This window comes from Octopus bimaculoides, chromosome 18 (assembly GCF_001194135.2).
Source record: "Octopus bimaculoides isolate UCB-OBI-ISO-001 chromosome 18, ASM119413v2, whole genome shotgun sequence".
In the NCBI taxonomy this organism is placed as follows: Eukaryota; Metazoa; Mollusca; class Cephalopoda; order Octopoda; family Octopodidae; genus Octopus; species Octopus bimaculoides.
The window spans coordinates 30,050,371-30,077,463 of record NC_068998.1 but is presented as its reverse complement, the minus strand read 5'-3'; the positions used below and the strand labels follow the sequence as shown (position 1 = coordinate 30,077,463).

Sequence of the window (27,093 nt, the reverse complement as noted above, 5' to 3'; positions counted from 1 at the left end):
ATGCATGCGCAATGCAACAGGTGGAGAGAGAGCAATAGCGTTCGTCCTCTTCTCTATCTAGCAGCGGTCATGACAACACATATCTTCCAGTGCTCTCTCAACTCGATACTGACATGTGGTCGAAGCTTCCTTGGTATTCTAGCGGCATGCCTGTTCACCCAGGAACGAAACGGCTCTACACCAACCTAGAATAAATTATTGATCTGTTGTTACCGTTATCCTTTGTGTTGTTGTATTTCTGGATTTTAATGATTAATATAAGAACTGGGGAGAGATGGCTGAGCCGTCATATCTCATCCAATTCTTATAGTCTTAAACTAACTGGATAAATGTCTTAACCAGAACTATGGATCTGTGGATCAAACCTGGTGGTTATCTTTCTAATTTCATTTAAACAAATATACCAAAATAAAGGCACATCAGTTTCCTCACAGTCTGTTGTATTAAATGGTGCTTACTCAGAGAGAGTCATAGTTGTACATGATTTATGTTCAGAAGTTTTATTCAACTGATAGCCCACAGTGTTACATTGAACTAGTAGCCACCTTAAAGAAACCCATTTATGTGCATGCACTCAAAAAGCATGCAATAATATCTGCAGAACAATGACATCTGGAAATTAACTGATCATTTCATTATTCAAGAACTGCAGCTAACACTATTTATTATAGAAGCATCAGTACTAAGCTGTAACGAAGAATAAATGCACTTTAGATTAGTTAAAAATATGCTTGTGACATATTTTAACTTCTAAAGGTAAATTCACTGCAGTTACTGTGAAGAAAAAATTCTTTCTCATGGTAAAAGGTGTAAGAACATCATATCTAGCACATTTCTGGCTCTTTATCCTTCCTGAATGGGAAATACGGAAGAGAGATAACTCCGGACAGATTCAAAGCCATAGCTTTATCTAAATAACAGTCAACATCAGTGACTGAGTTGTGCTAGTCGACTGCCTGGTCAGAATAAAAATAGCTGCATTAGCGCCATGCAGTAGTGAAGAATAACAGAACTTTAGGTTAGTTAAAATAGCCACATGTTCATATGGATCTAATATTAAATTTTAAGGGTGCATACCACCAAGTTTAAACTGAAGATAATTTTAAGAATATCCCCACAACTAACACAATTACTGGTTTACTGTGGTGGATATAGCATTAAAACTGCATGCAACATAGCAAAAGTATATAAAGAATAAGATGTTTATCAGGATATGCACAACAATCTGATACGATCTGAATTAAAGTCAATATTGTGTTGGGTCACTTGAAAGAAACGGGAATGACTATAAATTTGGAAAATGCATGTGCTAATAACAAGATATCTTCTGGAGGATATTTTATTTCAAAGGTAAGTATTTCTGTAGATCAATGCTTAGTCCAGAAGATTTTATACGTTAAACCCTCATTTACAAGGAGTTACGTTCTTTTTAAGAATGTTTAATTTTTATGTTTGTTTCTTGTTAAAATACTCAAGAATGACCAAACTGTCTGCAAATTTATGGAAAAAAAAAAAAAAAATGAAAAAAGATGCTGAGTGTGGTAGGACAATCTTCAAACAGTATTTGATAATTTTAAAAAGTGCCTTAGTAGAGAATCTTGTTGAGCACACTGCTGATGTTAGGCATTTTATCACAAAACAACACCCAGTATTGTAGTTATCAAGAAAATTAGCCACTTCTGAATCTCTAATTATTCAACATCAAAAGGGAAGCTTTAGCAATTATCTAGATTACAAACTGCATTTATACTTTTTTACTTGTAAAGTTCTTGGTCAGATCTAATAATCCTCCACTTGAATTGATTCATGCAACAAACTTCCAATAGTCACATCTTCAAGAATACTGAGGTGTGTCATACGGCTGACAGCATTTAACTTTGGTATTTCATATATTAAGTGAAACTTAATTTCTCATTTTGAACTTGTGACTATATTTCATGATAAAAATTTTTTATTAGTAATCACTTTATTCACTGATGCATTATATCTTGATAGCTTAGATTGAAAAACATTATACCATCCTCTATTGAGTGAAATTATTTCTAGAATTAAAAAAATATCTGGAGTAACTGTTCCAATACAGAGAGACCTTTAAAGCAAGTCAATTATAGATTAATGTATAATGTGGTTTATTTTGTAATTGTAATCTCATTGGTGCATTTGAAATATTCAGAAAACGAATAATAAAAAGTAGTCATGATGATGTCTATAGTGAAAGTACTAATATATGCAGTTGTCTCAGACTTGAAGCAATGTTGTCTGGTTATTTACATGTTGAAGAGGAGTACATCTATAGATGTTATAAATGTGCTGAAATAAAAAAAATTGCAATCCAAAGAGTAACAACCATGGACTCAAATACATATAAATATTGCTAATAATCCATTGGACAGTTGCAGATAACAGTTAACTTATTTTCAAGGAGAATAAAGATTATTCCTGTTACTTATGGAAACAGGTTATGCATGTAATTTTCTTTCAAAAACAGATATACCATAGGTTTTGGTGCTCAGGAACTTCATAATGATGATTTTTGTTCTTGGTTAAAGAACAGCGTTGTTTTATAAGATCTTTTAAAGAACAACATTCTTTATAAGATATTTCCATGTCATCCATAAGTAGATGGAATTACTAACATGTGATATATACAGCTTTTTGCTTCAACTGTTACATAGTTACCATATTATTATACATATATTACAAAGTCCTGCATTGAAGGAACATCAGTGACTGTCATACACCATGAAGGTATAAGTGTAGTATAAGAAGAATAATGTTTCTACACCAAAAATGTGCAAAATTTGTGTTACAAACTGTAAACAGCACCAGAATAAATCTGAAACATCGGTTCATTCTGATCAAATTAGAAATACACAACCTGAAGCATGTGAATGCTATGACAGTGAAAATGAGAATAGTATAAATAGAACCCATAATAATAGTAGTACCTCACCAAAACTGAGGAATACTAATGCTGATATTAATGAGACAGAATGAATAAATGAGTAGTAAAACTGCATTAGAAAAACTGCTTGCTGCCCATGTAGTTTTAAGTTTTTACATTTCAGGGAGATGTGGAAGTTATGACTCTTGTAATTAAATGTTATATATTATATCGTATAACCAAACTTTTCAAAAAAGAAAAAAAACAAATTTATTGAATTATTTACAACTTACAGTTTAATCAGATTTATTCCCTCCACTGTTGTTACACTGCTCCCAACATTTTTCCAGTTTTGGAACACATTTTCAGGAATACTGCAAATTTCTCATGGAATTTTCTTCTATCACTCCTACCTTCCAAAATAGACAACCTTTGAAGGTGGATTTCAGCTTTGAGAACAAAAAAATGTCTGCAAGTACCAAAGCTAGAAAGTAGAGTGCATGGGGAACAAAAAAAGTCAGCTTGTGCTTTCCAAAATGTTATGAATAAGGAGTGGCACATGAACAGGCATGTTTTCATGGTGTATCTAGGTTTTATTTGTTCATGCCTTAGATGTTTTCCTTTGCACTGCCTCTCTCAAATGTTTCATGACATGCAAGTAAAACTTTTTATTGATTGGCTGACTATGTGGAACAAACTAATGAGGAGCAATACCCTTCTTATCTACAAAAGGATGATGAACATCACCTTCATATTTGTATGACTGACATGCTTTTTTTTTTTTGGTGACAGTGTTGATGACCCAACCTACTTTAACAAATTTTTGTTTCAATATTGTAGCTATATCCACTCCTTTCTTAACCTGTTATGACACTATTCAGAAAGGTTTTCTCAGCACTCAAATGATCAACCAGCTCCTAAATGTGACTCAGTTTTTTTTGTTCTTTCTTCTTTCACCACATATAGCACAAATGTTTGGCAACATGATACATTTTCAATTTTCCTTTTAAAAATCATGCTATATAAGCATCCACTTATGCCAATTTCTTTAGAAACTTCACAGACAATCAGGTGATGAGTTGCACAGACTACAACATGCACTTTCACAATGTGATAATTGCCTGTCATCATGGTAAGTTGTCTAGATTTGGAGTTGTCTTCAGTGGATGTTTGTATAAAATGCTGGTCCCACTCGTGGCATAAACAACTCTCCTTAGGCTTGTTATAATATCAGTATAGAGCACCATACAATGGAGACAAAGACAGCTGGAACACACACAAAAAAACACACTTTTTGCTTCATCCTTTTCAAGACAAAATAAATTTTTTTCATGGAAACTTATATATCATTTGAAAGTTCTGAATGTGAACTTTCTTCTCATACAGTTACATATCATGCCAGGTCCCTCAATTACCCTGGTATTTCCATGCATTTACAAAGTTTGTCCCTTTTTTTTTTTTTTTGGACTGCTGAACGGTAACCCTCATTCTAGTTCAATGCACTGGAGCGCTATAACTAGAGCTATGTTGAAAATCATAGTCATGAAGAGGAATGCTTTTGCTTTATTTTGATATAAAAATCGAATGTTAAAAGACATTGTTAATTTTCACTTAGAAAAGAACATATTTTCTTGAAGACTTTTATATCATAAGAAAAAAAAAGTTCCTCTCTATTTCAATATGGTCATTGTTAAATCTGGCCACGATATGGCAGAAAAGGGCAAAGTCAGTCAAACTGATGCATTTGTCCCTGGCAAGAGGTCAAGTGGAACATAAATCCAAAGCTTCAAATATTGATTTTGAGCCAGAATTTCAAGAAATGGACAAACTAATTACTAAGTAAACATATATTAAAAAAAAAAAAAAAATGCACTAAACTGAGCCCAAACTTAGCATGAATTCATTGTATTGAGAATGTTGTTTATTCCCTCTTGCTGTTTTAACAATGTGTTGCTAGGTAAGCTTTGTGGATATGCTTGTACATGTAAATTTTGTTTTTCTCTGAGAAATATTAGTCAAATTTTGCCAATAATGATATTGTGTAATGGTTATAACTTTGTAGACTATTAGAGTTAGATGTGATGTCTTTTTTTCTTCCAATTTTATATACAGTTGGTGATGCTTACATATTTGTTTTGGGTTTCTTTTCTCTCTCTCACTCGCCTACTAATGAGTTTGCTGTAAGTTACAAATGTTTTTAATGTCTTTATGTTTTTAATGCTTAAAGTAAGGAATTAGTTTTCACAACTTGTTTGTCTTTTAATCTAGGTCTACATACAATTCTGAGAAAAGTATCAGGTGGTCATGGAATGTGTTAGAAACAATAGCTAAATCTCCCTTAAATTTCATTTGAAAATATTTTCGCATTCTTTGTCTTTTTCTACTGAGAAGGTTTTTCCCATCATTTTTAAGTGTTTAGAGCAAAAAAAAAAAAACTGGCCAAAATCAGTCTGAAAGGGAGAAAGGGAAAGGGTGTGTAGAAAAAAAATCATAAATTTTCCAAAAGTTTTTTCATAAAAAGCTTACCCCATTATTTCCAAGACTATGATTTTAAGAGTCACTTCGTGGGTCAGAGTATTGATTTTTTGTAGAACTTTAAAATACTGAATTGTCGCTAACTGAATAATAAATGGGGCAATTTGATTGGTTAAAATTAATATATCAAAAAAACCACACAGGTAGTCCAGATTTTGATTTACCTCACCCAATTGGCAGTTATGTAAGAATTATCATGTACTTGCAAAAAAGGTAGATGTATTAGTTGTCAAGGATGTTACAGATGTGGATGTACATGTCGTGGAGATAATGAACGCAAAGAAAATGTAAACACATGTAGTACAAAGAGAATGTGTTGGAACATGTAAAACAAATATGAATACAAGAAAACATATGTGTATATGGAACAAGAGGATTCTGAACCAGAAGTTAGCGATCCATCACAAATTGTTTCAACAGTGGGGGCATTGTATGAAGCATTTGGTTTAAAATCAGTATCATCATTAGCGGGAAAAGCTAAATGTGAAAGTACCCGAATGGAAGACTTTGACGAAGCAGCTAAAAAACGACTAATGAAACTAACCAGTACCATAATGAAAAAAGTATGCTCTATCATTAGACCGCATGATGCTGAAGGCCTTATGAAAGATGTTGTTAAAAACAAAGGAGACGGTGTCGTCAATGAAGGCAAGTTAGCAGAAAATATCATTAAAGTACGAGATGCATTGCAGAGAAATGTTGTACAAGCTGATGCTGTTACAGCTCCATTAGTGGTATCCTTAGTTTCAAGTGTTTTGAAAGATTGTTTTGGAATTGGTATCAAGAAAGTAGCTTCATAAAGACGAAAGTATAAACATATGGTAAGTGGAAAGCAGCTTACACCTTCCAATAGATCAATTATATGATATGATCACGATCAAATGGAAGCTGCAGTGGAGTTTGTTTTGTCGGATGCTAATGTATACCTAATCTCATGGGGTACCAAAACATTTACGATTAATGGCGAAGAAATACATCTCCCCAAGCTGATTAGGAAAAAAGAATACAACTATAATGCTATGTGATTACAAAGAAACCATAGCTCAAAATAAACAATTAGGCTCTACATCATTCCATAAGATAGTGAAAATGTTACTACCAAGGATCAAATAATTAAACAAGTAGTCGATTATGTGTCAGGAATATTAATGTATAGGTGCAGGAGTGGCTGTGTGGTAAGTAGCTTGCTTACCAACCACATGGTTCCGGGTTCAGTCTCACTGCGTGGCACCTTGGGCAAGTGTCTTCTACTATAGCCTCGGGCCGACCAAAGCCTTGTCAGTGGATTTGGTGGACAGAAACTGAAAGAAACCCGTCGTATATATGTATATTTATATGTATGTGTGTTTGTGTGTCTGTGTCTGTCCCCCCACCATCGCTTGACAACCGATGGTGGTGTGTTTACGTCCCCGTAACTTAGCGGTTCGGCAAAAGAGACTGATAGACTAAGTCCTGGGGTTGATTAGCTCGACTAAAGGCGGTGTTCCAGCATGGCTGCAGTCAAATGACTGAAACAAGTAAAAGAGTAAAAGAGAGTATGATAATTTTGCATGTTTGAAGACTGTTGTTGCTACCAGTGCCGAATCAGAATCTTTGAATGCTATTGTTAATGGTTTAGAAGCTTACATTAAGAAAACCTATGAGGGACAGATTTCTACATGTAATGTCACGGATAAAGAGTTTTCTTTATCTATCTCTGGAGCGGAAATGAAACAATGTAGTGTTTGTTGCTTCCCCAAGCATATAATACAATACATTAAATGGAATGTGAGCCCAGAACATGAAATTCTATTGATGCTATGGAAAAATTATATCTTTTATTTGGTCATTGTGTGAGAGTACTTAATTAACACAATAGGATTGATGAAATAATGTTCAATTTACGTTTAGAAGATGCTATGGTTGTTATGGATTTCAAAATGAAATTCGACACTATATACTATAGGGAAAAAACTACAGATTTTTATGGTAAGAAAGGGTCATTGTGGCATGGAACCATGATGTATACAAGATACACCGATGAAGAATGGTGTAATACTGAAAATATAAAGGATTATCGTATTACTTACTTTGATCACATTTCTACCGGGGATAGTAAGCAAGACTATGTGGCTGTTATGTCCTATTTTGATGCAGTATGTAGATAAATATTGACCAAATATCCATACATTTGAAATCTTTATGTACAATCTGACAACACAAGATGTTATAAGAAGGGAAACTTATTGTTTACATTATATAAAATTGCAGATAAATTCAACCTTAAATTTTGTACTGGTGTACAAGATGGTAAAGGCAGTATCGACGCTCATTTTGCTACAGCTATGAGGTATGTGTATATGCATTGTAATATGGGTTCAGATGTTATAACTCTTGTTGAATTAGTTGATGCTTTAAATGCTAATGGCAGTGTAAGTAATACAGGAGCAGAATTGGTTGGTATTAATGAGCCTGCTGTTGAACAGTTTGAACAGGAAAACTTGGAGATAATAGGAAAATTTCAAAACATAGGTAATCATATGGAAGTACAGTTTGATTCGACAAGAAATTCCGCTATAGTTTATGAAAATTCAAACTTACCATTGACAGCAACATGCAACCTTATCAATGGCACTACGAATGACGTAAACGAAGGAAATTGTTGAAGCGAATCCAATGAAGAAGATTGTGTTTCCAATGAAAATTAAATATTTGATACAGACACTGTTGAAGATATTGGTATTGTAGAGAAAGGTAGAGGCAGCTTAACAAAATGTATTGTTTATGGTGTTGAGCATCATATTGGACTTGCTGTAGCATCAAATATTAATGATTTGGATATGGAATCAGACGATGAAAATCCTCTTCAGTGTAATTTATGTTGTAGGGAATTTGCAACTGCCTACAAAATGGAAATCCATAATTGCAAGGGAGCTTTAAGATAACAAGATTTAATCAATCAAGCTATTGTTTATGCTAAAGATATATATGAACAGCATCAATTTCAGGTGATTAATACTAGTTCAAATGTTGAAGAACTTAAGATGTTTGATCCCATTCATGAAGCGATCCAGCATAATAATGAGTGTTGTGGATTTGAAACAGAATGGGCAAGAACAAGAAAGCACAATGATAAGTATGGTCGAAAGTATGTGGATCCATTTAAACAAGAAATTATTGATATTTTTAATTTGGGTAATGAAAACGAAGCTATGAAACGAGGTCCAGGTAAAATGTTGGTGGAATTTAAACATTGGAAACAGAAATTCGAACCATTATTTCATCCTTGATGGCAAAGAAAAGAAAGGGACAATCAACGTTGTATAATGATAGCCGTGGAATTCATGAGCCATTCAAGTCAACAGTGCTGGAAATATTGCACCACGCAGGGCATGGGAATTGTTCCAACAATATATCCTCCACACGATGATATATCCACGTATCAAACTGAAGCAAAGATAAAGAATAAAATATCTTCTTTAAAGGTTAAGTATAGGAAAACAGGTGAAATACCTTAGAGATTTAAAGAAAACATTGCAACTTTTAAAAAAATTGACATTTTCGAGAAAATAAAGTATTTTCGAGAATTTTATAAATATGCGACACAAAATATATAATACTGCAGCTATAGCACAATTTTACTGAATTTCGGTAGTTTAGATCTCTACAAAACTGGGTCAAACTTCCATACTCTGAGTCGTGTAATGATTCTTAAAAAATAAAAGGGAGAAAATCCCCGTTAAAATGGGGAAGCTTATGTGGGCATCCTGATCTAAAACTCCAACATTTACAGCCATTTTCAATAGTTCGTTGAAATTTTATTGCAATGGTGTCATGTCCCAAAATCTCAGGATTTATTTAGTTCTATACCTACTACAAATGTGCCAAAACTCAAGTTGCTGTGGCTTGTACTTTTGGATCTAGCTAGGTCTGAAGATACTGTGAAATTGACTGTTTGTAACGTGTAACAAAATAGGTTTTACATGAATATTTTTAAAAATTGCCCCCAAAAAGTTTTCTTCCCAAGGACCTGAAAAATAATAAGCAACTGCTATACCATGGTCACTATTAATTTGTGTAATTTGATGATTATCACCTCAGTTTCAAAGATATAACATCACACATATGGTTAATTATTCATTTAGGCCAATTAGGCAAGATTTCAACTGATTTGCTGATCATTCAAATTGTCACATTTCCTAAAATATTCATCCAAATTTCACAAATTACATATCAAAATGTTTCTTTTTGGATGCTCTCTAAGAAAAAGTGCAGTAGAAATTATCAGGTTGTAAGCAACATTTTGAACCATGAAGAATTTGTACTGGATTTTCACAGATTTTTGAATTTTTTTAAACACTTTTTAGAAATTATCTGATAATACAGACATCAATAAATGCATCAATAAATTAACATGAATATTTTTTTCACCATTGCTACAATCATCTGAAATGGAACTGTGAAAGCACAATATTTGAGCAATTTTGCTATTCAACTTCAAAAACGGATATAAAGGAGCTGAAACTGCTCGTGATATCAATGAAATGTTTGGTAAGGAAATGACCAGTGAGTAGTCAGCGTGAAAATGGTTTAAACAATTTTGCAGTGGAGACCTGAGCCTTGAAGATCATGAGCGTAGTGGATGCCCATCTGTCATTGATGATGGTCAATTAAAGACCATCATTGAGAAAGATCTACATAAAACTGCTTGAGAACTGGCAAAAGAACTTCAAGTTAGCCAGAAAACTGCCTGTAACCATTTGCATGTGATTGGAAAATCAAAAAAGCTTGGCAAATGGGTACCACACAATTTAAATGAAAATCAGAAAATGCACAGATATGAAATTTGCTTGTTGTTTCTTTTCTGTAACCAAACTGGTCCATTTCTCAACCGTATTGTAACTTATAATGAAAAGTGGATTCTGTACAATAATAAAAAAATGTTCTTTACAGTAGTTGGACCAAAATGAAGCACTGAAAACCTTCCCCTAAACCTGAGCTCTTTTAAAAGAAGGTTATGGTGACTGTTTGGTGGTGACTTGCTGGACTCATCCATTATAACTTCTTAAAACCCAGAAAAACCATTACTGCAGAAACATATTGTCATGAAATTGCCAAAATGAATGAAAAACTGATACTCCTCCATCCTAGACTGGTCAACAGAAGAGGGCCAATCATTCTTCATGACAATGCTTGACCACACATTTCACTAATGAAGCTCCAGAAGTTGAGAGAACTTGGCTACAAAGTTCTTCCCCACCCAGCTTATTCCCCAGACCTTTCTCCTACTGAATACCACTTTTCCAAGTACCTTGATTGTTTCCTGTGAGAGAAGTTCAAAAATCAAACCAATGCTAAAAGTGCGTTCAACGATTTCATCAGCTCCAGAAACTCCAGATTTTTATGTTAATGGAATAAACAAACTTGTAACTCGGCAAAAATGTATTGCTTGTAATGGTACTTACTTTGATGAATAAAGTTTCTGCATTGTTGAAATATATTGTGATAAATTTCATGTTTCAAAACGTTGATTATTTTTTACTCAGCCTGATACATTTAAATCCTAGGATTAGAAAAGTTTCTGTAAAACTTTTTCACAATTTTAAGCAGATTTCACACAAATGCATTGCTCTTCTACATTCTCCATTGTTTAACTTGCAACAAACTAACAAGTACACTAAAGATACCTTCATTCTTGCATTGTATTTAATGAATTGATGTGGTTATTATTAGAGTGAAGGTCAAAGTCACCTATACAGAGCGCAGTAGTTGTAAGCATGCTGTGCTGACTGGTTAGTGTACTGTTAAAAAAAAATCAGTTATGTTTTGGACAGATTTCATATTGATTGTTCTTTAGTTTGCATAACACCTACATTGGGTCATTAAAGAAATGAGTATGAAATTGGATAATAACATTAGATAATAGCTGCGAACAACATAGATCACAGGTTGTTAGAATGCATTCCTCCAGTATCATTGTGGAACACACACTGTAGTGACAAATGAGCATTCATAAGAAAAGAAAGGAGTATGGAGCTGATCTGAACAGCTCTTCATCAACAATGCCGTATTTAAGGAAGCAAAACAGCTCTGCCATAACTGGCCGACTGTATAGTTAGACTATAAGAGGGCATTTGGGTACATTCCTTATTCATGGATAACTGAGTCACACTATACCTTGCTAATATTCTAATTACTATAGTCCATATCAAAGAGACTGACAACAATATGGTCCACAGAGCTATTGATACAAACTGAAGCCACCACTATAGTCATAATTAGGCTATCAACAGGGATATTTCTGAGTGATAGCTCATCTGTAATGCTTTACATTATGGAAATACAAATGCTACATGATAAAACCTACAGATGAAAGAAAAATTAATGTTACCTATACTGTTTTTATTTTTATGACCTTAAAGAGACAGAACTGATCACACATAGGTCAGGATAAATTTGGTAGTTAAACAAGGAAATATTCTCAGCTAGGTTTGTCTATCTTCCCTATCACTAGTGATGAATATTACAAATACAATGGAATCAACAAGAATATTACTATGTTGTGTTGTGAATAAAGCTACAGTGACAAAAGAATACTTCAGCAAACTTTGGAAGATATAGAAGTCAGAGTTTTCGATGTTCAATATCAAATTCCACAATTCTTTTGCAATGCCAGTGCAATATCTGGAATACCAAACACTTGAAGAAATCTGCTACTTAGATATCAAGACTAGGAAGATAGTAACAATGATACTGACAGGATTTATGTTAAATGGAGGGATAGAGGAAATGACTTATCATCAGTTTAGACAACCTTTGAAAGATGTAGAGTGTCACTAAGGCAACACCTACAGAACAGGAGAGAGAGAAATTAGTACATTAAGTGCATAGTCAACAGTGAAGGAAATAACATCACGAGGTTGGGATAAGAACTCTTGAACAGGAACCTGAGTGTACAGCTGTTCCATGTAAACCAATAGCAGCTGGACTGATCTACTTAAACAGAGACTTGGAAGAGAAATACTCATTATACCAGCATAAAGTTACGCATGGGTACAAATCCCACAAACTGGAAAATACCAACAGTACTGACAGGAGGAGCCTCTCCTGGACCTGCACTAAACAACTCATCTTGAAGGCTACACATTTGATTTTCAAGAAAAGGGGAGAGCTACTAAATAGCTGATCAATAAGAGAGATAAGGGTGCTTTTAGATACCCACATTGTGATAAAAACATGTCATATATTCCATACTAGTGTGAAAGAAATCACCACATAATCAGCAGCTGTCCAAAAATGTCTCAAGATACAACCTTCCCATGAGACATGACAGTCACTAAAACCATCTGCAATGCCGAACACAGAAAGGATTGTTCTGATAGTCACAGCAAAGGAACACCAGAATCAGAAAGTATCTAGATCTTTAAAAATAAAGAATACTGGTGGAATATTCCAATAAAACTACAGTCTAATATAAGTAAAATAGGCCAATTATTGTTGAATAGGATAGGGAGAAAAATTCATGATATGAAGGCAGGGAAAGCCCCGGGCCCATTAGGATTCACCATTGAGATGCTCAAAATATTTGGCAGAGTGGAATATGGCCTTGTCACCTGTATAGTTAATCAGGTTGTCCTTGAGGGGGTAACACCCAGCAACTTGTATAGGAGCATTATAGTCAACTGCTACAAAGGTAAAAGTGATGCCTTAGAAATAATTACAGAGGTATCAAATTGCTGGACCAAGTAATAAAAGTTATAGAGAGGGTTATAGCTCAACTAATTAGGAAGAGAGTTATTGTAGATAAGATGCAGTTTGGTTTTGTGATGGGGAGAAGCACTACTAACACTATATTACTGGTAAGGCAGCAGTAGAAATACTTAGCCAAAAATAAATCTCTGTACTTGGCTTTTGTTAACACGGAGAAAGCCTTTAACAGGGTCTCCCACTCCCTTATCTGGTAGTCAAAGCAAAAGCTAGGAATAGATGAGTGGTTGATGAGAGCTATAGAAGCCATTTACAGGGATACTGTCAGTAAGGTGAAAGTTGGCAACAAGTTCAGCAATGAATTCAACGTACATGTAGGAGTTCACCAGGGACTGGTTTTCAGTCTCCTCTTGTTCATCATAGTCCTCCAGGCCTTAACAGGAATTTAAGATGAGCTACCCTTGCGAGCTCCTCTATGCTGATGACCTTGTTCTTATAGCTAAATTACTACCAGAACTAGAGAAAAAAATTCAGGCATGGAAGCAAGGTCTGGAATCAAAGGGTATTATAGTTAATTTAGCAAAGATCAAAGTCTAAGTCCTAATAAGTAGGAAGGTAGACAAAACACAAACCCCTTCAGGGAGATGGCCCTGCTTGATGTGTAGAAATGGTGTAGGTAGAAACTCCATAAGGTGTACCCAGTGCTAGCTATGGGCACATAAGAAGTGCAGCAGTATCAAAGGAAGGCTAACAGAGAAAGTAGTTTTTGTGTGTGGCAGATGTATAAGTACAATAAACACTTGGAATGTACAAAGAATAGATTTTGTCAAATGCCCGAGAAATATTTAGAAGTAGTAGATAGCTTCCATTACCTAGATGACCAAATCAACAGTGGAGAAGGATGCTCTGAGAATGTAGATACTAGAATATGAATGGACTGGGCAGAGTTCAGAGAGCTGCTGCCTTTGTTGGTAATAAAGGGTCTCTCCCTCAGAATGAAAAGCAGATTGTATGATGCCTGTGTGGGAAAAGCCATGTTACATGGCAGTGAAACATAGGCTGTATCTTCAGAGGACATGCGAAAGCTTGAAAGAAAGGAAGCTAGTATGCTCTGCTAGATGTGCAATGTCAGTATGCACATACAATAGAGCGTGAGTGCCTTAAGAGAAAAATTGGGTATAAGAAGCATCAGATGTTGAGTGTAAGAGAGAAGACTGACCTGGTATGGCCATGTGATGCATATAGACGAAGACAGCTGCATAAAGAAGTACTGATCTCAAACTGTAGAAGGAACCTGTGGAAAAGGTAGACCCAGGAAGACATGGGACGAGGTGGTGAAATATGATCTTCAGATGTTGAGTCTCATGGAGGTGATGATAAGTGACAGACTTTTGGTGCAGACTGGAGCCAGTTTATTAGTTCCAGTCAAACCATCTAACCCATGCCGGCATAGAAAACATGCTAAATGATGATGACTAATGTTATAGAGATCAACTGCCCAGTAGATGTAAAAAGCCTTGTCAAAAATTGGAGAAAAGGAATATATTTTGGGAGAACTAATGAGAAACCTACAACTCTAATATCCAGGTTAAAGGTTTTCCTTTCTCAGACTTCTGATTGAGCAGTACTACCCTAGAGAGAGCTGCTCAGATGCTTGCAACCTTGTAGGAACCTGCTGCTGTTCTATCAACAATGCAGTGATGTTAGTTAGGCCTTGAGCTCTCTACATGAAGATTTGTGACTATGTGCTTCCAGCTTGTTAAGCGTGCACATGTTGCCACTACTCCATTGCTATGTGACTTGAAGAGATATCTACATGTTGATGGCAATGCTACATGCTTACATGACATGGATAACACCCTCTCTTCCTCCAAATCTGATATACATAATCATTCAGTCATCTTACTTTGGCTTTCATGTGTATGTGTGTGTGTGTGTGGGGGGGGGGGAGATTAACTCTGTAAGAATACCAACATGCCCTTCTCGTTTTTCACCCTTTGGCTTATCCTTCCAGCACCTGCTTCTGTCAATTGATCTTCATTGCTGAACTGGGTGTCTGAGAGTGCAGCAATGTCAATAATGTATTAAGTCAACTTTGTTATTATGCCGGTTCATTGTTCGGGGTTACTTGACCCTTTGTGATCAAAAAGTGTTCTAACATTTCATGTTCTCATGCTTAACCTGTATTTCTTGCTTGCATGTTTTCTAAGTGTTTTTTCTGTGTGCTTCCTCTTAATGTGAACAGCTGTCAGTTGCAGGTTGCTGACCAACTTGATGGTTGAATAGGCAATTGTTTGGTTTGGGCCACCTTTTCTAGACGTTTTCCAGACTTCTACTATCCAAGAGAGAGCTGCTCAGATGCTTGCAACCTCACAAGAGCCTACTGCTGTTCTATCAACAATGCAGTGATGTTATCTGCATTTGGAAAAGCATTCAGTCCACACTGTAAAGTGGTTGGCATTTAGAAGGGCATCCAGCTGTAAAAAAGCATGCCAAGACAAACCTCACTTGTGCTGGTGCCACGTAAAAAAACACTCAGTTCACTCTGCAGGGTGGGTGGTGTTAGGAAGAGCATCCAACCATAAAAACCATGCTGAAACATACACAGAAGTCTGGTGCAGTCTTCTGTCTAGCTGACTCCTGTCAAACCATCCAACCTATGCCAGCATGGAAGGTGGACATTAAACAATGATGATGATGATATATCATCATCATCATTAGTGATTATTATATATATGTATGTACATACATACATAATCCTTTAGTAAAAGGCACAAGGCCTGAAATTTTGGGGGAAGGGACTAGTTGATCACGTTGACCCCAGTGTATCACTGGTTCTTAATTTATTGACCCCAAAAGGATGAAAGGCAAAGTTGACCTCGGTGGAATTTGAACTCAGAACATAAAGATGAATGAAATACTGCTAGGCATTTCACCTGGCATGCAAATGATTCTGCCAGCTTGCTGCCTTAATACATATATAATGAGAGAAATATGAAGAACATAGGCTTGAACTTGGGATTCCTTATTTCATCTGTTACATATATTTCAGCATTTGGTAACACATGATGTTACAATATAGATGCTATCTGCAGATGCACCTCATAAAGGCAGCATGCATAAGCAAACATGTCTTCAGACAGAGAAGCTAGAAATGAAGCTAGAAATACAAGTCAAATATGTAGTAATTAAATTTAAATACCCAAATGGGACAAGGTTAGAGAGGGGATAAGAATGGAAGGATAGGATAATGACCGCACAAATGTAGACTGGTGTCAGTAAGAATGAGGGTGAACCACTGACCAAAGTTTGTGGAAATAGGTCACAATTAATGTAGCCTTACAAGAGGGGAGACAGGTAAGCATATAGATAACAAATCAGGTGGCTGGTATTCTGGGTGTAATAAACAAATACTGCTAGGGTTTGTGACATCTTTATTGAAAGACATCAAGTCACATACCCACATACACATGTACATACGTACAGATACATATTAATATGCTCACACCCACACCTGTTTACACACAGTGACATACCCAAACAGGCTCAGACATGTAGACACATCTATTATGTTTTTTTTATTAGCTTGTCCACTGTTGTTAACACTAACGAAGGACATCACATGGGAGAAGATGAGGCACAATCTGTCCAGCTGTGGCCAATCAGTCTGATACATGCTGGTACTTATTTTTAGACTCCGAAAGGATGAGAGGTAAGGTCAGCCTTGGCGCAATTTGAACTCAGAATATAAAGCTGGACAAAATGCCACTAATCATTTTGCCTGGCGTGCTAATGATTCTGCCAGCTCGCCACCTTATGCTACTACTAATAATAATCCTTTCTACTGTAGGCACAAAACCTGAAATTTGGGAGAGGGGACTAGTTGATTAAAGTAACCCCTCATCTGGTACTTATTTCATTGACCCTGAAAGGATGAAAAGCAAAGTTGACCTTGGTGGAATTTGAACTCCGAACGTAAAGACACAAAATACTGCTAAGCATTTTGCTGAGTGTGCTAACAATTCTGCCAGCTTGCCACCTTATGCAAGTAATAATAATAATAATAATAATAATAAAGAAATAACAATAGTGATAAAAATGATTACAATAACAAGCACCCTAATGCACCCAGAGTGGGTTCTACATTATGGCACAACAATAAATGACAAAAAGTTCATTTAACATGCAATAAAGGTTTACTGAGTACATAGTTGGGATGGGAGGAGGAGAGTGAGGGGAAGGATACCAATACAAAGGTATGGACTACCTTGAGTAGATGTTATGTAGGCACCTCAGGCAATGTTTACCAGCTCATTATGCTTATTGATTAGGGAAAGGCCATCAGCTGTGATTATGGTGATGACCTCATGTAGGCAAGGTCTGCACTAATGTCTAGGAGGTTAGTAGAGAAGCCACATTGATAACAGACCAGTCGGTTTTACATTTGACTTCCTTTGCCTTCAGATTGAATATGTGTTCAACTAGGGATGTAGACAGCTGGTGTTTGACATTGTTAAATGAGTGTTGGTGTGTGGAAATCATCCTCCTAATAAGTCTGACCATGGATTTGAAATAGTAACAAGTGGCATTATGAGTTACTACTTTCTTATTATTGATGTGCTCTTATATTACATTGAAACCCACCTCAAACTGTACAGGACACTGTGTGGATATGCAATAATGAGTGTTTAATGTGATTAACAATCAGAGCCAAAATTTCTATGGAATAAATATCATATAATGAGCACATCCAATCAAAGTGTGTGTGTGTGTGTGTGTGTGTGCGTACGTGTGTGTGTGTACAGCAGTGGCCAAAATTATAGAATGAAAATAAAATTTAAAGATATTTACATTTCTACTTCATTTTCATAGAAAATGATTAATAACTAAATATTTTATAATAGAAAAAATGTTTATTTGAGAAATACAAGACGGACAAAATTAGAGAACATATGGTGTAAAATTCAAAAAGTAAAAATCTGGCAACACTCCAATCAATGAAAACTAAGTTGACCTAACAGTGTGAAAATTTATATTGAATGGTAGTAAATTAACAACCATGGAAAGCTGACATAAAGTTGATGAAACCCTCAGGGAGCAAGTGGTCATACTGGAAAAAGAAGGAATGGCAATTTCTGCTATCACTAGAGACATTAACAGATCAAAGAGTGCTGTTTCAAGAATACTCAAGCTTTATGAAGAAACAAGCTTGTTTGTGTCATTAGAAAAACAAGGGAGACCATGGAAAACAAGTGTTCAGCAAGACTGTGTGATTCAGAGGCTGTCATTAAGAGACTGTTTCGATACTGCTGCAGGAATTTCTTGCCAAGTAAATTGTGACTACAGAATGAATGTGTCTCAGAAGAATGTGACTTGTTGTTTGAAGGAAGTTGAACTTCATGCCCATTCCCCTGCCACTAAACCTCTCATCAGTAGGAAGAACTGAAAAGCGAGGTTAATCTTTGCCAATGAGCACATATTTTGGACAGATGACAACTGGTTGCATGTGTTCTTCAGTGATGAAAGTAAGCTTGATTTGGTTGGCTCCAATGGTGGTCAATATGTGAAATGTAAAAGTGAAAGATTGCTCCCTAAATGCATGAAAAATCAGTGAAGTTTGGAGGTGGGTGTTTAATAGTGTGGGGAATGATTTCCACAGCAGGTCTTGGGCCTTTGATCCACATCCATGATAATGTGAATGCAGCCATATACAAAAACATCATTCTGCAACATGTGCCAGCTACGAAGTCATCTCCAACTCAGCCAATCTTTATGCAGGATAATGCCCCATGTCACAGTGCTAAAATAGTTAAGGAGGTGTTTGAAGCTGAAAACCTTACTGTGATGCATTGGCCAGCTCAAAGCCCTGACCTTAATCCCATTGGAAACTTATGAAGGATACTTGTCGATAAAATCAGAGAGCACTGACCTGTGAATGTTACAATTTTGTGAGAAAAACTTCAGGAAGGATGGAATAAAATTATGTCAGAACAATGTGAGAAATTGGTCAAATTTTGTGCATGGAAATGTACTAAAGTCATTAAATATAAAGAAACATATACATCTAATTAATATATTGATATGGATTGTAAAAGATTCTGGCAAAATTTTGATTTCTTGAATTTTACATCATCATCATCAATTAACGTCCATGTTCCATGCTAGCATTGGTGGGACAGTACCACAAGAGCTGACTAGGCTGAAGCCTGCACCAGACTTCTGTGATTGTTTTGACAGGATTTTTACAGCAGGCTGGATTTAGTGCTTTTTATGTGGCACAAGCACAAGCAAGGACAGTTTTGGTAAGGTTTTTACAGCTGGATGCCCTTCCAAACAACAACCACTTTACAGTGTGGACTGGGTGCTTTGAAGTGGTACCTGCACTAACAGGGTCACCAAATACTTGCAAGACAAAAACTTTTAAGAAGGGAGGAGGCATTGGAGGAGGTGATGATGAAAAGATTATAGTGAGACAGATACAGGTGTCTTGCGGTAGAAGAATAATAAAGTTGCCCAGATGGAGAGAGAAAGATCAGGAATGAAGACAGAAACAGATGTGCTACTGCAATGAAAATACACAGTTGCCCAACCTGAGGGAAGTGCAGGAGAAAGAGAGAGCAAGAGTGGGAGACTGCAGGATGGAGATGGTGGCAAAATGCCAGACATATTCACTAGTCCAGGGTTGAAGAAGCTTAAATCAAGAAAGATCTCTTTAGTACCATGATAAAATCCTCTATGTAACTTTTATTCTACTGGTGAGGAGGTAAACTTAACACGTTGCATAGTTTGATATACTATCTGGATTTTGGGTGCCTTCAACCAGAAGATTACACAATTTCTTGATATATTAATTCCTACTGCCCTTTCCTTCCACAAATACAGGATTTCAAAAAACCCACTTGCAGGGAGTGAAGCAGTGATTAGTAACAATTGAGAAGTTCTGATCTTTTTTCTCTCCACCACAAAAACTACATGAAATAATCAATAAAATATAAATAATACTCAATTCATTGAATAATTTTACTTCCTACGTATAAACAATTATATATTTAGCTCAATCTGGACAATCACTATCGTGTTAGTGGTGACAAAGGGATCAAAGATATTTTGGGGGTTTATACTACTATCCCAAAGTTTAAGATCACCTAAACTTATTTTGAAAAAACATCTACAAAATGGAAATAACTAGAGGTTCTGGTGGAATATTTTATTAATGTACAGTTACATTCATTAGATGACATAATTAACTCAGTAAGTAAACAAAGCTCTGAAAAATCAGAGAAAAACTCTGAATCTTAGATTTATCGAAATATCAGCCCTTAGCCTTGATCATTGCTGAGCATACTCTGGGCATTCTTTTGACCAATGAAAGCAAATGTTCGCCACTCTTCTTGTAAGAGTGTCCAAAGGTTTCTGCACTACTTGGTTGTTGACTTTTGACTCTGCAATCCAATTCATCCCCCACACTTTCAATGGGATTGTAATCAGGGAATTGGGCTGGCCATTCTATTATAGTCAACTATTTTTTCATCCATTTTCTTCTCTAAATAATTTCTGCATAGCTTATAAGTATGTTTAAGAGTGTTATCTTGAATGAACATGAAATTATCACCAATCAGCCTCATCCCAGATGGAATAGCATGATGCTGGAGGATAGAGTGATACCCATTTTGATTCAATATTGCTGTTACCCAATGAGTACCCTCAACACTATTGCCTGCAAAACACACCCAGTTCATCACACTTCCCCACCATCCATTCACCAATTCCTTGTCTCACATAAACTCTATGCTAGGATCTGAAGATTTCAATCTTTAAGTCATCAGTTCAGAGGACTCTTTCCCGTTGATCAATGGTCTAAGTTTGGTATTTTCTGGCGCATATGAGTCGCTTACCTTTATTCACAGGTTAAAGCAGTGGTCTTCTGGCAGCACAATGGCCATTTAGACTGGCAGCAATGACTCTTCTCCACATGGTTGTAGGAGACACATTAGCTTCGCCAACTTCACTTACTTGTGCAGCAATTTCATTTGCTGTCAGGCACCTATTTCAAAGACTGGTGACTCCAATGAACTTATCCTGTGATTAAGAAGTCACTTTTGGACGATCTAACTGAGCTCTGTTGTTATTTTTACCTGTCATTATACCTTACAATGGTGGAGTGGATGGCAGTGTAGTAAACTTTAACTTTCTTGGCTACATCTCGAAAACTATAGCCTTCACTATGTATGTGACAATGTCTTGTCTCTTTTCAGGTGATAAATAACTGAGTTTGCCTATATTCAGGTTGATTTTTAGGAATTTCATTAATTTAACTTATTTTAAATAATTGAACCTGAAAGAAACAATAATACATTTAATGCAGTCATTAAGTGATGTTATCTCATCCACAGCACATGAGGAGTGTAAATAATCAAAATGTATTGCAATGTTGCCAAAAAGTGGATGCTAAAATGATTTTGACAACATTGCCAAATAGGCTTGCTGTCAAGAAATATAAAATATGTATAAAATATAAAATATGTATAAATAGTGTTATTCCATATTGAATAAACCCCAAACTTTATGCAATATGTTATTCCATATTTTTATACCAAAAAATTATCTAAATTGATGACACTGAAATTAACTTTTGTAGGTGATCTTAACTTTTGGATAGTAGAGTATCAGTCATGAATATATGTAGAGGTTGATACTAAATGCTGTGCTTGTGCTTGCTCCCTCCTCTCCCTGTTACCTGACAATTGGTGTTGGTTTGTTTACATTGCATAACTTAGTGGCTTTACAAAAGAGACCAATAGCATAAATACTAAACTTTAAAAAAATAAATAGTGGGGGCAATTTGATGAATTAAATCCTTCAAAGCAGTACCCCAGCATGGTTACAGTCCAATGACTAAAACAGATAAAAGATAAGAGAATCAGATTGATATGGCATGTGAAGAAAAATACAATTACTGTTTGAACTACATCAAAATGATTGGAACAATATATTTTCTTACAAAAGTAAGTTAACTATGGTCTTTTGATAATTTCTTATTATTAAAGCAAAAGTTCACTCTCTTACCTAGTTGTTGCTTCATGTTTAACTGAACTGAATTTAAGTGAGCTTTAGCAGCATACAACTTGCAAACTGCCTTTTTAGAATGGACCAGCTCCTTAGCAAGAATCACACAAGCATCCTTTTCACCTTTCTTGGCAGATTCTTTTAGAGAGCGTTTAGTTTTTTCTTCTTCTCTTTTGATAGCTGTTAAAAAATTGAAAAGTAATGTTAATGAAAGTCAGAATAACAGTAATAATAATTATTTCTAACATAGGCACAAGGCCAAAAATATTAAGTTGATTAGATTGAATTAGTACTTGACTACTAGTTCATTTTATCAACTAGCAAGATTTGAGCTCTAAATGTAAAGAACCAGAACAAGTAATGCAAAACGTTTTATCTAACACTAATAAATTTGCCAATCCACTACACTAAAGAATGGGAATAATGTTTCTAATATACACACAAGGCCAGAAATTTGAAGGGAGAGGGCCAGTCAATTATACCAACCACAACACTCGACTGGTTCTTTATCGATCTTAAAAGAATGCAAGGCAAAGTTGACCTCAGCAAGCTTTGATCTCAGAGCTTAAAAATGCCAGATCAGCAATGTCCTAATGGTTTGCCAACCCACTGCTCCAAACAATGATAGTAGTAGCAGTAATAACAATTGCTACTGAATGATTTTTTCATTTTACATCACTACAAATTGATTTCAGTATACACCTAGCACTTATTTTACTAACTTGAGAGGAATAAAAGGCAGTCATAGTCTCCAATTATACGTGGGGTTGTTGAAGTTTTCATTTCACACATCCTCAATATCTCAAGATGTACATTTGTGAACTTACATCTTTCAAGTCCCTTTTTATGTGTGTGTGCTACATCTACAAATTGACAGAATCTGTTTGCCTTATTGTTATATTGGGTAAAGTCATAACTGATAAAGCCTATAAACTAGTTGCATTTTGCTTATATTTCATTTCTCTTTGTTTTCCAAAGCAGTTCATGTTTGTCAATGTTCCACAAAATTTTTTGCAACACCAATCTGTAGTTTTTCAACAGGTATATATATATTTTTTTGAATGCATAGTTTTCATTTTATAACTGATGTTTTTGCTGTTGTTAAACCTCCATGGTAGAAAGCATGTGAACAGATGATATTTTTGCTTACTTAAGACTTTATTTTTATTTGCAAGCATCACCTGTTTGCATGTCAGGTGGACATTATTGTTCTTGGGACTTATTTAAACTTTATTATTGTATTATTTTGGTCTTGTGTTGTTAACCCAGTCATTCTTCATATTCTATTTGTGTGGGTGAGGGCCTGCCTCCTGTATTTGTATAGCTTCTTTATTTTGAATGCTTGTTTACTCTCATTGTACTCTCTCTCCAATGTGCTGAAATTCTTTCACATAGGCTACATGATGTTACTCCTATGTAAGTTGCGGTGCTATTTCTACATTGTCATTTCATGCATTTTGTATGGGACACAATGTCTCTAATTTTGCAGTTTATTTTTAGGTCTGTTGCACATACTTTGCAGTCATTAGTGCAAAATGTTTTCTTAAATGCTTTTTTATACAGCAATGATTTGTTGGATCTACCTGATTTTCTACAACTTTGATTGTAAAGTTTTGTGTCATACAGTGCTGTTTTTTAAATTTTCAGGCTAATTAACCTTTGGGTATAGCATTGATGAACATCACACCTTGTATTTTTTTGTTATACCAGATTTTCTTGTCCCGTTTTCTTCTTTTCCTTTCAAGTCTGTTCCAGAATTTGTCATGGTACATGGGGCACATTCTATTAGCATTATTACTATGATGGTTTCAAACTTTTTCTGCCTCCTTTATATACTCTGAGTCAATCTTGTTGGCTGTATCTGAAGAATTGTATGTGGTAGATGCATAGGAGATATGTTTCTTATGATCCTTACTAGGTTTGTTAATATTTGCACTTGTTGACATTGTAGAGCTCTGGAAGATCTGGTGCTTACTGGCAATAGATTTCATATATTAAGTGAGTAAAAGTTTGTCTTATCATCTATAATTTCTGGCCACAGTTAAAATACCAGTAGCCTTTTATTGGGGTGTTGAATGGGGTGTTTAATGTTATGGATAGTATTTGCTTTGTTGGATCTATTCCACAGTATGGTTTTTTCTGTTTCCTGGGTGCCATCTTAGTGAGTGGTCTTAATTGCAATGTTTACGTCATTTACATAATGGGAGTACAACATTATTATTAAAACTACGATCAAATAAGAAAGATGACGGCACATGCAGCTGTGCTGGCATAAAAGCATCACTAAAAGAACATATATTTAAATTTAATAATATATCATATAATCAAGAAAAGGATGTAACCATTGCTGGAGATGTAACCAACATCTTTGTGGTATGATGGTACCTAATAGAGAAATCCATACCTCTAGTAATGTTCTCGTTACTCAAAAAATAAAGCCATAAGTAAATAAAAATGTCATTAGGTTGCATGTTTACTACCATAGTGATTTGACAAATAAAAATGTAAAATCAAAAAACTAAATATTTAAAAGAAATAATGTAGGATCTAGTTCAAAACGGGGGCACCAGTATTTTCTTAACGAAACACTTTGAAACTTGGGACACTGGTAGAATGTGTCATATAAAACATCTTTTTCTCTTAGTCTTCTTAACAAAAAAACATACATCGCAAGTTATTTCATGTTAAAGTTGTCGTATTTCTGTAATTTCAACCAATGACTGACGTCCATTCAGTCGAATACAGTAAGTGCTGACTACGTAAACAAATGATTCTCAAACGATTCTGGCAGTGATAAAATTATTATTTCCTTGTCAAAAAATGGCTGAAGCATATTGGCAGTAGGGTTAGGGTTAGGGTTAGGCAGTAGCTAATAAACCTTTCATACAGTTCAAGCAGATGTTAACGAAATAAACACGCGTGAAAGAAAATGAAAAAAGCAAATGTTGTACACATACAGTTCAGGTAGATGTTAACGAAATTATAAATGGAGATTAAATACGCTTTACACTGCTTAAACTGCCAAAGGAGTAAGTGTAAACAGCTGAATACTTGTCAGTGATTGGTTGAAATTATCGAAATAAGACAATTTTTTACATGAAAATTTTTTCTGTTCTATAACACAAAGTAGATAAGTATACGAAGTTTGAAAGTCTTTCGGTACCAAAAACACTACATAAAACATAAATGAAAACTGGTGCCCCCGTTTTGAACTAGATCCATAATGTATACTTATTGAAAAAGCTTCAAACTGATGTAGGGAAAAGTATTTTTCAGGTCATAAACAAATATAAGTGGCTTTGAAAAAGTGAGAAGTGAAATATAGACAAGAAGCTTGCTTCCCAACCACATGGTTCTGGGTTCAGTCCCACTGTGTAGCACCTTGGGCAAGTGTCTTCTACTATAGCCTTGAGTCAATCAAAGCCTTGTGAGTGGATTTGGTAGACAAAAACTAAAAGAAGCCCGTTGTGTGTGCGTGTGTGTGTGTATATATATATATATATATATATATATAAAATCAAATGAATAATAAGAAACAATGGATAGATGTCAGCTCATTACAGCTGTTTCTTATGCATTTTTAAATAGAAGAATGAGAACATTACTCTATTACAAAAAACCATAATCTTCAGATGAAACGTAATTTTACAAAAGAATATCTTAAGAATATAGCAGGGATGTGGCTGAAGTCTGTCGAGGCTAACTATGAAATGGGAGAATGACCAACAAGGTTGGCTGTTGTGGGCATTAGGGGGTGGGGTTAGGTTAAGAATATAGTTTGTGAAAATGTGTAATATGATATTTAAGGTCAGTGACCCGGGTGAGATTGGAGTCTGCTAAACTGGTTCTTTAGTAGGCTAGAGTGGGGTGTAGGTGATATTTTATTATAGTAGGCTTAAAGAAGTGGGTAGCTGGGAGAGGACCGAAGATATAGTAAGGATAAAGAATAAAGAAAGCAAAAAGTAAAAGTGAGGAAGAATAAATGCATAAATAAAGCCAATTAGGCATAGGATTGAGGTTTAGGATTTGCTAGCTAAGGCTAAAGAGCAAAAAGAGGAGGGTAGAGATACACAGAATTTAGAGGCATTCTGTGGATATAGGTTGAATGTTAGGGGAAGGTATGAAGGCAATCAAATGTTAAGTTCTAACTTTTAAGGAATTGTAGTGTTATGCATAATTGATTTATCTGGTAAAATGAAACGGTGTAGGGTGTTGTTTTAGATATGATTATGTTATAAGGGTTAGTGGAGACCACTAGTAGTTTTAGGACATGTTTACTTGGAGAGGAAAAACCTGGTAGTAAATCATTAAGGAGTTCAAAGAAAAAGGGGATTATATAATAAACTACATCTAGCACTGAGTTAGAGGAAATACCAAATCAGATATCAAAGAAAACCAGCAGTAGGAAGTAGTCTAATGGTTAACAATTTGGAATGTTATATAGGTGGTACTGATATTATTTAATTAGTATAATCACCATTGTGTGAATCAGGTAATGCATCTCAGGACAATAGTTACAGGTAAGAAGTTTAGATAGTGTGTTCCATCTATTATTTAACATGTACAACACAAATAACTATCTTGGTATAAGGGTTACTTACTTAGTGGAATTGGGAAAAAAAACTGGGGATCTTTGTGATTTGACGACCAACACTTGTTTTCTTAACGAAACACTTTCAAACTTGGGACACTGGTGGAATGTGTCATACGAAACAACTTTTTCTCTTAGCCTTCTTAACAAAAAATTGTACATCGCAAGTTATTTCATGTTAAAGTTGTCGTATTTCTGTAATTTCAACCAATCACTGACATCTATTCAGCTGAATACAGTCAGTGCTCTTTTGTAAACAATAAATTTCTGCCGGTGTTAAGTGTGTTATTCCCTGTGACATATTTCATCTGGTTTAATCATAATTTATACG

The 27,093-nt window shown here is 35.3% G+C and overlaps 1 protein-coding gene across 2 annotated transcripts in view; it reads right to left on the bottom strand.

Moving 5' to 3' along the window:
- LOC106882507 (charged multivesicular body protein 3) overlaps positions 1 to 27,093 on the bottom strand; it is a 69,220-nt gene that overhangs the window by 8,079 nt on the left and 34,048 nt on the right. For both annotated transcript variants that reach the window (XM_052974467.1, XM_052974468.1), the window contains one exon: positions 22,172 to 22,351. In XM_052974467.1, coding sequence (XP_052830427.1) covers positions 22,172 to 22,351 — 180 coding nt within the window. The remainder of the gene's footprint in view (positions 1 to 22,171; positions 22,352 to 27,093) is intronic.